The sequence below is a fragment of the Electrona antarctica genome (assembly GCF_951216825.1).
Source record: "Electrona antarctica genome assembly, chromosome: 10".
NCBI classification, from domain to species: Eukaryota; Metazoa; Chordata; class Actinopteri; order Myctophiformes; family Myctophidae; genus Electrona; species Electrona antarctica.
The window spans coordinates 37,499,255-37,510,082 of record NC_136791.1 but is presented as its reverse complement, the minus strand read 5'-3'; the positions used below and the strand labels follow the sequence as shown (position 1 = coordinate 37,510,082).

Below are 10,828 nucleotides of genomic sequence, written 5' to 3'. Positions count from 1 at the left end.
TAAATTTAATTTTTAATCCCATGACCACGATTTGTATTGGGTCCTAAGGGAACTCAATCCTATTGTAGTCCTCTACACTGAACTAGAACACTGAAAACCTATATACACGCACGCACGCACGCACGCACGCACGCACGCACGCACGCACGCACGCACGCACGCACGCACGCACGCACGCACGTGCCCACACACACACACACACACACACACACACACACACACACACACACACACACACACACACACACACACTCACACACACAGGCAGTAATGTTTACTGAGAATCACATTGGGCCCTTTTCAATTATTTAGTGCGTTAAGGCTATGCTGTAGTACAGAGAAGCTATAAACTTAATGACCTCCATTTGTAAAGGTGGCAAACCTGGGTGAGGGTGGGCTTAATGAAGACATACATTATACTGGTCAGGCAACAAGAGGTGGTGGAGGCCAGGGTGGTCAGGAAGACAAGGAAGATAGATAGAGTATAGCTAGGTCAATAAAAGAAGAATGAATTGAAGCAGGAGAGATGGTTGAGAAAAGGAGGCTGGGATGGAAATGGAGAGAAATGTAGAGAAAACATATAAGCTTTTATATGTTTATTGGTTTATGTGATTAGAGTGCACCTCACTATACTGTACAGTAATTGGGGTCACTGTTGACACCAAAATTGCAGTTTCTTTCATTACTTGGCTTGGTTGAATGCTCAATTCTGATTTAGTCAAACACGGCATTCAACGGTCTATTTCTTGACAGAGGATCGCTGCTATACTGGATGAAGAACAGATCGTTGGTACTGTATGTATGGAGTGTGCAGACAGCCCACCTGAATCAATCAATCAATCAATCAATCAATCAATCAGTGCAGTATTGATTCCAAATTAGCCATTGGGCTACTGGTTTTGAGACAAGAGCCCTGACAAGGGCTCCTGGGGGCCTTCATTGGCTGTTGATTGTGTTAAATTTAGGTAAAAAAGATGATACAAAACAGAACATTTCGCGCGCACACGTGCTAGGGTGGCCCCCAAAAAATACCGGCCCAGGAGCCCTCGCGGGGGTTAATCCGTCCCTGATTGATTCATATTTGATCAACATTTCTCACTTGAGTTTCGCGAGCTGAACTGGACACACTTCCATAATGGAATTAATTGACTACTTAAACCCTTTTAAAATCAATGAAATCGTGTTGTTACACGTTGTGTCAATGTATTCATTCATTTATGAAGTTGTCGTGTAACAATTAATAATTCATAATAGTGAGGCAGACCCTATTTTTTTATTTCTTAACATTATCCCTTCTATAACAACACAGAGAAATGGAGGGAGAGATTCAATTGGAAAGGCCAGGAGATGATGGTTATGCTATGCTCATAAGTGGCCCACTATTCTGATAGAGACATTTTGTTGGCAGATGTATGTGTTCAATTTGAGTTTATTCATTAAATGTGGGGGGTGGGCACATTTAACCTACTACCATAAATGTTCTTTGTTTTGTTTTTCAGATGATTCCCATTCTGCAGCAAAAAAAGTGCAGCGGGCTTCAGGGGCAAATTATTAAAAGGGAAATATATTTAGCACACAGAGATTAACACTAGAAACGTGTGCTCTTCTGAACGAGGTCTCTAACAGGCCGGGTTGCCTACCCAGGGCCCGCAAACTTTGGAAGTAAGTTATAGTCAATCGGAATAGAGTATGACAAATCTGACTGATAGATCTTGATCACCTGACTCCAGAAATAATGTGTACCGAAATTGTGTTAGTTTTAGGAGTAGCAGCAAAAAGCGTGCTTTGAAGAAAGTTGTTCCGAGGAATCCTTGGAAACAAAAATATTAGATTTTATGACCTATGATTTTATGAAGGAGGCTGAAGACTGGAAAGGAGACGTGGGACGTCCCAAAGGAACCAGAGAAGACGATGAAGCAGGAACAAGATGACCGGAAGCGAAAAGAGGAGGAAAACAAGGAACAAGATACTGACGCTGATGCTGAAGAGGGTGAGGAGGAGGATGACGAGGAGGAGCCTGATGCTGAAGAGGGTGAGGAGGAGGATGAAGAGGAGGAGCCTGATGCTGAAGAGGGTGAGGAGGAGGATGAAGAGGAGGAGCCTGATTCTGAAGAGGGTGAGGAGGAGGATGAAGAGGAGGAGCCTGATGCTGAAGAGGGTGAGGAGGAGGATGAAGAGGAGGAGCCTGCAGAAACTGGAGAAGATGTTGCTGCTAAGCTTCAAATGTAAAAACATTAAGTGGCCTATTATAGCGCCACCATGAGGCCAATTTGAAACATTTGGGGCAGAGGTTCTTCCTTAGCCTACTATGCTGATCGGTCCAACAATGCCGGAGATTAGCTGTTCACAGACACACGGACGGACGGACGGAGAGGGGCAAAAACCTAGTCTCAGCCTGGCAGAAACAATAAAGAATTCAAGTCATCTGGTTCTAATTTATGCTTTGTTGTAGGACTGAAGAACCAAAACAATACATTAAAAAAACACAACTCCGTTGAAATTCTCTTTCAGTTATGTTGGTTGTACAGTATGAACATAATAAGTGTTATTTTGTGGTAGCTCACATACAGTATAACCTCAGTACCAATATCAATGGCTGACGACCTTCCCTTCAGCTTCCAATTCAGTCCAAGAAAGATGAAAGATGTTTCTACACTGCCACAGGGCAACAATTATAATCCACACAACTTCACATGTATGCATGGAGAATATTTTTAACCATCTGAATATAACTGTTCAATACATTAGAATTTTGTCCTAATGCTGCTTGTGAAGTGCATTGATGTGTATTCTTGGTAGGAAACGGTGCTATACAAAACAATCTTTACTCTTAATTGTTATTAACCAATAACCACTCTCAAAACATTCTATGTCACGCCTCTCCTAAATGCAGCTTCTGGGTCTGCTGTATAGGACAGTGGTTTCAGCCACTACATTGTGCTTTTCTAACAGCTGAGTCAGGGATCCTGCCTTTCACCTACGGTACGAGGCTATTTCCCATGGTCTCAGCTGCAGTACAGAGCACATCCACTCAGCACTATGCAATCCATACCCTAATAACCCTGTACTGACACAGGCACGTAGGAACACCATTCAGCATATTCAGAGTCCTTCTGTGGCAGTTGAAAAGGTGTACTATTTAACAGAAAACATTTGTTTTTGTTTCGTGCTGTAGAGTCCAACCATGCACCATGGGTGACAAAACAACACATTTTAATTGCAATGACGAGCCTGCACAGACTCTGTTTAGTTGGAAAGAAAATCTACACACACTTGGACTTTTGGTGGCATGTGTGATTTGCCAAATACCAATATTATTCCTTCCCCAACAACACCATAATTCACTAACAAGCAAAAATTGAATTCAGTTTCATTCCATTCCCTTGGTACACACTTCGGAGTTAAAGCTATAATCTGTACTACATTTCACATCCTATACCCAGGATTCAATTGAAACCTGGGTCTCCTGCTTGGGAGATCAAAACTCTACCGCTCTTTCAAGAGATAAACCTCCCCTGGTGCTTATGAACTTCAGGCAGTACTAGTTGTCCATCAGTAGGTGTCCTACCATACACCAGGGTCTGCACTCTTTCATGGAAGTATAGGAGGAGACCACATCCAACCATTGTAGATGTGCTATACGGTATTACTACATACCAACATACTCTACAATACAGACAGTGGAAGAGTGGAGAGAGGTGTGTGCAGCATATTGCAGCTCCCCACTCAGCATATACCTGCATTATACAGCCTCTTCTCACCAGAGTATACAGTGGAAACCCTTACGGGTCTATTTTTTACACTTCCCAAGTTCAATTATCGCTCCAGATTTTGCTGTGAAAATGTGTATGTTCTGGTCTGTTCCTCACACTCTGGTGATTTCCTTCAAGTGCAATCACACAAGCATGTATGCACACACACACATGCACGCACGGCGTGCGCGCTTGCACACACACACACACACACACACACACACACACACACACACACACACACACACACACACACACACACACACACACACACACACACACACACACACGCACGCACACTCTCTCTCACGCGTGCTTTGCATTCAAGAAATGCAAAACATTAAAATAACATTTCACAGTTAAAATTATTTTGTGCAACTCTCAAAAGCAAGCTCATTAAAGTGAAAGGACAGCTCAGTAGACAACTCTGCCTCTCTCATGTTCTCTCTCTTTCTCTTTGTGAGTATTATCTCTCGGTCTAACTGCTGGCCTGTGCGTGCCATGTGCACACTGTGTGTATGTGCATGTATGTTAATTCAGGATGCACAATGCAGTAGAATTGCTCCCTAAACACAATCTCTCTCCCCCTCCCTTCTCTCCCTGCCTCTTCCTCTGTCCTTGCACTGCACCTCCATACCACCTCTCCTTCTCACTTTCATACTCTCTCTCTCTCGGTCACACCCACTCACCCATGCAATGGCACAGTCACAGTAAGTAGCTGCTGCTACTACTAATAATGAGGTTTGTGTTGTGTGTGCGTGAGCGTACATGTACTGTATGAGTCATGGCTATGAACACACCGACCTAGGTTACCTGTGTTAATTCTATACACTAGAGAATTACATCACCCACGTCCCCCTGCTCACAAACACACACACTCACAGTCTTTAATATCTATTTTTCTATCTAATACCACACATACACGCACGCACGCACGCACGCACGCACGCACGCACGCACACACACACTGTCCCATGACATTATAACTTTCTCTCTGTTTTGTCTTTATCTCTCTTATTGCTTTGCCCTCTGTTGTGTTTAGGGCTACATTAAATACAGTACTCATTTCTGAGAGTATAAAATAATATATTCCTCTCTGTTACTCTCTACAGTGAGTATGTGAATGCATGCAGATGCTTCAAGTTACGCAAAGTCAATTTCACACGATGCATTCTAAAATATCACCTACAGCAGTTTCTATAGCAGGCGATAACAGGATAAAGCTCTCTTCTTCCATTTGTGCTCTCTTTTGCTCTCTTTTACAATAATGCAGGCTATAGTTACAGTGTGTGTGTGTGTGTGTGTGTGTGTGTGTGTGTGTGTGTGTGTGTGTGTGTGTGATCTCAGTTGCGCACCTGTGACATTGCGTGAATAATGTTTGTCTTTGAGTGTCCTCTAGTATCAAGTCAAGGTCAAGCCAATCTTAAACAGCAACTCCACCACTGCAATGCATACTCTACTGTAAGCATACTACATACAGTATTTGAATGGAAATTATGCATATAAAATACATGATTTTATTGATTTATAACAACTCTGTGGATAATGGCTGACAAAACAGCTTGAAAAACACATTCATACATTCAACCCCCAAGGCAGTTGAGCAATAACAACTGCCTGGATTACTTCTTCAGTATTTAGAAATGCCAAAACTGGGGCGCCCGCTGGCCTAGTGGTCCAGGCGCATGCCACATATGGCCTGACAGCGTGTTGCGTGTTCGTAACTTCACTGTAACTATCAATAAAGGCACAAAAGCCAAAAACAAATCTAAAAAAAAAAAAAAATGCAGAAACTGCATGGAGCCCTACCACTACTACAGTATGTCTAAAGTGACAGAACAAAATATGGATGAACGTGATAATGATTGAATCAGTGATCTTCAATGACATGCTGTTCTACGCATGTCGTGAAGCTTTATTTTGAGCGTCATGAATGTGTTATGAATTTTATTCAAGTAGTGTTTCGCGAGTCCTACCGTTGTAGAGGCTTTGCTCCTCTCCAGCAGCCCTCCTTTGGCCCTCCCTTCCTGGGGAGCTGCCACCGTACCTCCCCTTCCCATGCTCTGGGCTGTGGTGGTGCTGCTGCTGGTGGTGGTGGTGTCGAATGGACTCTGGACTGCCCACAATCACCCTCCCTTTCCTCAGGTGATCAGGGGTCCCTGTTATTACTTGGCTAGCATTCAGACCCCCAGTGCCCCCTAGTCCTGTATGGGCCAGTCTATGTCTCTGCGACAGGTCTGGGCTGGACTTGGCCGCTCCCTTGCGAGAGCCTGGCGAACCCTGCCCTGAAATGAAGAGGTGTTTGTGGGCCATGAGGTCAGAGGTACAGGGTTTGGTGTGGGAGTCGCACGGCAGCCTGGTAGGGGACTTGCTGTGCTTCTCTGGGCTGTGGCCCCGAAGACTCCGGGGCTCCAGTTCTGTAAGCGACCCCCCGCGGGGGCGGCAGGACTGGGGAAAGGTGTGGTACTCCGGGGTGTCGCTACACCTGCGGCCCATGTGCTGAAACACGTCCCCGCACGGTTTGTGCGGGTGGTCGGAAGAACTGGATCTAGACCCAGGGGTGGCGTTGGACTGGCCGCCAGAACCCAAGGGAGGAGGCTTGTGGTGGGGGTTGTCGGGGCTGTCAGTGCTCCCCGCGCTGGAGGTGCTACTCCCGTCTCCGACGTCGCGCAGCAAGCCGGGTGCCGGGGCGCCTCCCAGCTGGGACAGGCTACTCTGGCTGTCAATGGAGCTCCTGCAGCCCGCACCTCCCTGCCCCGTTGCGCCTCCTCCCCCTGCAGCGGCGGCCACAGCCGCGGCCCTCTCCTCCTCCAGCATGAGACACACTTCCTTCAGCTCCATGTTCTCGCGGATGACCTCCAATTGCCGCTGCTCAAGCTCCTTGAGTTTGAACAGGTAGACGGAGACCTCCTTCTTCATGATCCCTGCGCTGTAGCGGCCCAGACGCTGCCATTCCCTGGACACTCGCTTCCCTTTCTGACGGTCATCGTCCAGGAAGCAGCACAGGTCCCTCAGCTCCTGGTTGTCCTCCTGCAACTTCTGGTTTACGTCCTGGTTAAGCACAACACGCGCACACACACACGCACGTACACATACACACATGCACACACGCATGTGCACACACGCATGCACACACAAACACACACGCAAAAGCACAAACACACATCAACAGGTTAAACGCATGTATACTACACACTGTGGAGGCTACAGATTGTGGTGACTACTTTGGCTTCTGACAGTTTGTTGTTCTTATGAGAACTAAACCTCTCTCCCAACCTGTGCTTTGTTTCTGATGAAACACGATATATATATATATATTACCCGTATACCCTTACCCGTTCTGAATATATGAACAGCAAATGATGTTCAGTGTGGTGTCGAAACAGCACGTGTGTTCACGTTAACATGCCCTGTCCAAGTTGTTTTCCCTGTGTGGGTCTGTTACGCGGAATTTCCCTGTGTGGGTCTGTTACGCGGAAAAGTGTGTCCCAGTATTAATCTGTGTCCATCCCAACATGCATTTCACTGGTGACCCGGAAGCCGTCCCAACATGCATTTCACTGGTGACCCGGAATAGGACAGACACACAGCGATCGGTGAATTTAGTAATGATATATCCTCCCACTCCCCCCTACCCCACTAGTTTGAATAAAGAGAGAGACACTTTGTTCAACTGCAACCTTGTGCTTTATTCTGCAACTAGGCAAGCCCCTCATGTGCCCGGCATCCCACAACACACAGGCACGCACGCACGCACGCACGCACGCACACACACACACACACACACACACACACACCGCAGACACAGCAGACAGAGAGGGATTACATGTGTAGGCCTACTGTGATTTATCACATGCGGTTGTAAGATAACAGTTGGTCAGTGCAGCATTGTGATTTTTAACAAAGGCCTTGTACTTTGATAAAGAACGACCAGGGAATGGATATTAACTTATAACTTAACTGGATATTATTAATTTCATGCTGGGCTGTAGGCTATGACATACTGTACCGTTGATCCAGATCTAAATTGCATTTGTGTAATATAATTTAACTAATAGTGTATGTAAGGTTATAGTATACTAGTATAGGATCATTGTATGGTATATGTAATGTCTAATGGGCTGTAGTACAGTATGTGTGCATTTACTGTACAACATTTGAACACACATTTTAGATGAGTCATCAGTTAGAAGCAAATCACACAATGCAACAGGTCTGGTCATGTTTGCCTCTTTCCATTGTTGTCTCCACCAGGCCGAAGGCATGGGGAGAGAGTATGTTTTTGTCTCCACCAGGCCGAAGGCATGTTTTGCACTCTGTCCGTCCGTGTGTACGTCCGTCCGTGTGTACGTCCGTCCGTCTGTATGTCCGTCCGTCTGTGAACAGCTAATCTCCGGCACTGTTAACCCGGTCGATGCCAAATTGTGCACACACACTCCCTGGATGCCAACGATGAACCTCTGCCTCAAACTTTCCAGAACGGCCTGTTAAAGCGCCACCAGGAGGGCGACTTTTGAAAAACAATTTTTTGGATATTACTTTTCCAGATTCTGTCTGATATTTCATATTCCATCCTAATTGGCTAACATTGACTTTCAAAGTGCCCTGGTGGAGGGAGACCTGTGCCCTGAGGGGCACTTTTTCTAGTTTGCACTCCGTCCGTCTGTACGCGTGTGTGTGTGTGTGTCCGTCCGTGTGTCCGTCCGACTGTGGACAGCTAATCTCTAACTAACTGAATGCCACAGCTGAACCTCTGCCCCAAGGTTTTCACATTGGCCTCTTATAGCGCCACCAGGAGGCCACTTTGTGCAAAACACTTTTTTGGACAGTACACCTACAGATTTTGTTCAAACATCACGCAAATTGGTACACAGTCTCTCTAGAGCCATTCAACAAAATGCGTCTTTCAGCTTTTTCAGACTCCATCCTGATTGGCTAAGATTGGCTTCCAAAGTTTGCAGGAGTGCTCAGTTTCAAACAAAATGCAGCAAATCATGAACACATTGTGTGATTTCCGTGACAATTACCACTAGGCCGATACGAGGAAGAAATGCCACTTGAACATTTTCAACTCGGCCTCATGGTGGCGCTATAACTGACCGATTAGTGTTTTTACCTCTAACTGCACGGATCTGTGTAAAACGTTGTATGCACACTCCCTAGAGGCCAAGGAAAAACCTTTGCCTGGAATTTTTCACATCTGCTCTTTATAGCGCCACCAGGAGGCCGACATTATGTAAAAACCATTTTCTAATATTATATTAATCGGTACACATGCTCACCATAGTTATGTGATCAAGACGGGTTTGTTTGATTTCTCATAATGCATCCTGATTGGCTACGATTGGCTTCTAATGTTTTCACGAGTAGCCCGCTTTGTACCCGTTTTGTACAAATCGCCACAACTCCTCAACACAGCGTCTGATTGCTATGAAACTGTGCATGCATATTCCTAGGCTGAGGAAGAAATGCCACTTGACAGTTTTCAAATCAGCCTCATGGTGGCGCTACAACAGGCCAAGTCGTGTAACACACAAAAAACATTTTGCCAAACATCACACACACTCCTATCCTCCTGGTGGAGACCTGTGCCCAGAAGGGCACTTTTTCTAGATGGTCCTGAAATAACACCATACATTTTGGGGGAATACCAAACAAGCAAATCTCCCTGCCAGACATTTTGATTGGTAAAATAGCCTGCTGTTCATTTTTGGGACTATTTTGTATGGCTTTTTCATGGGGGGGGGGGGGGGGGGGGGGGGGTTTGTTTGTTTGTTTTGAGTAGCCTATATTTTGTTTGTTAGTATTTATTGTCATCTACTGGTAGCCTATTCATGTCATAGCCTATTTAATATTATTTGTTTACCTTTATATTATTTTAAATGTTTGCATTATTGTGAGTAGGCTAATAGCCGACTGTAAATTGTTTGTCCTTATAACTGTTGCAGATATTACCGGGTATAGACTAGCCTATAGGCTAGTTACATTCCTGTTTGTCAAAATAGGAAAATCAATAAACTTGTATTTTAATAGATCTACCTTTTTTTACCCTATTTTGGGCACCATGTTGAAAAAGTGGTTCATTTGACGTATCATAATCATGTGTGCCCTTTGCAGTCTATACGCGCACCTGCGCAGCAGGCCCCACCCATCTCACCTTCAAGCTCCGGATCTCAATCAGGTGCTGCTGGAGTCGCCGGTTCACCTCCCGCATCAGATTGCTGTGGTCCAAGATGACGCTCATCTTCTCTGTCTCCGACCTCCGCAGCCGGCGAATCAGCTCGTCCTTGCCCCATTTCCTCAACTCCTCGTCGGGTACCTTGGAGAGGTCGTTCGCCGGACCCTCTGCACTTTTGGTGGCCGCTGAGAGTTGCGGCAGCGTCCCTTTCTCCATCGTTTCTCCAACTCAAGCGGAGGTAGGCTATGCGTTTATGCTAAAGTGTTCAGCGAATTTTCACAGACACCACCCCGAATCCAAATACTCGTGGCTTTATTTCCCCTAATTCCATGCAGTTACATTTATATCATTTTCGTGGTCACTCCGTCTCTCACGCCCATTTTGCAACTCTGGTTGTCTTTACAAGGTCCCTGTCGTCGGTAGAAAGCCGGTCCGCACTCGGTGTCTCCCGGAGAGACCTTCGCCGGCTCTCGGGCTGTTTCCGTGCAGGTGCATGCCTCCTCCCCGCCTCCTGGAACGTATTGTAGCTGGTATAATGTGCACAACCGCGCTCCAAACGCACGGGAGGAGGAGAGGAGGATGAAAGGGATGAGAGTGCTTCGAGAAGAGACCAGGTGCAGTGCCTTGAACGAAATCCAGGAGAAGAAATCTCTCTCTCTCTCTCTCTCTCTCTCTCTCTCTCTCGTTGCAATTCTAGACATTTTGCGCCACCTGCTGTGGGCAATGGATATAACATGTCGACTTGGGCACAGTGTAATTTGTCATTGGGGTTTCGAGAGAGAGAGAGAGAGAAAGACTGTGTGTGTGTGTGTGTGTAGTCTGTGTCTCTACTGTGTGTGTGTGTGTGTGTGTGTGTGTGTGTGTGTGTGTGTGTGTGTGTGTGTGTGTGTGTGTGTGT

General features: G+C 45.9%; 1 protein-coding gene across 1 annotated transcript in view; it reads right to left on the bottom strand.

The window, feature by feature from the left end:
* Positions 1–10,538, bottom strand: part of ccdc85a (coiled-coil domain containing 85A) — a 38,569-nt gene extending 28,031 nt beyond the window's left edge. Inside the window, exons 1-2 of the mRNA XM_079512372.1 lie at positions 9,910–10,538; positions 5,729–6,803 (exon numbers count right to left, since the gene is read on the bottom strand). Coding sequence (XP_079368498.1) covers positions 5,729–6,803; positions 9,910–10,146 — 1,312 coding nt within the window. The 5' untranslated portion in view covers positions 10,147–10,538. The remainder of the gene's footprint in view (positions 1–5,728; positions 6,804–9,909) is intronic.
* Positions 10,539–10,828: the final 290 nt, after the last annotated feature.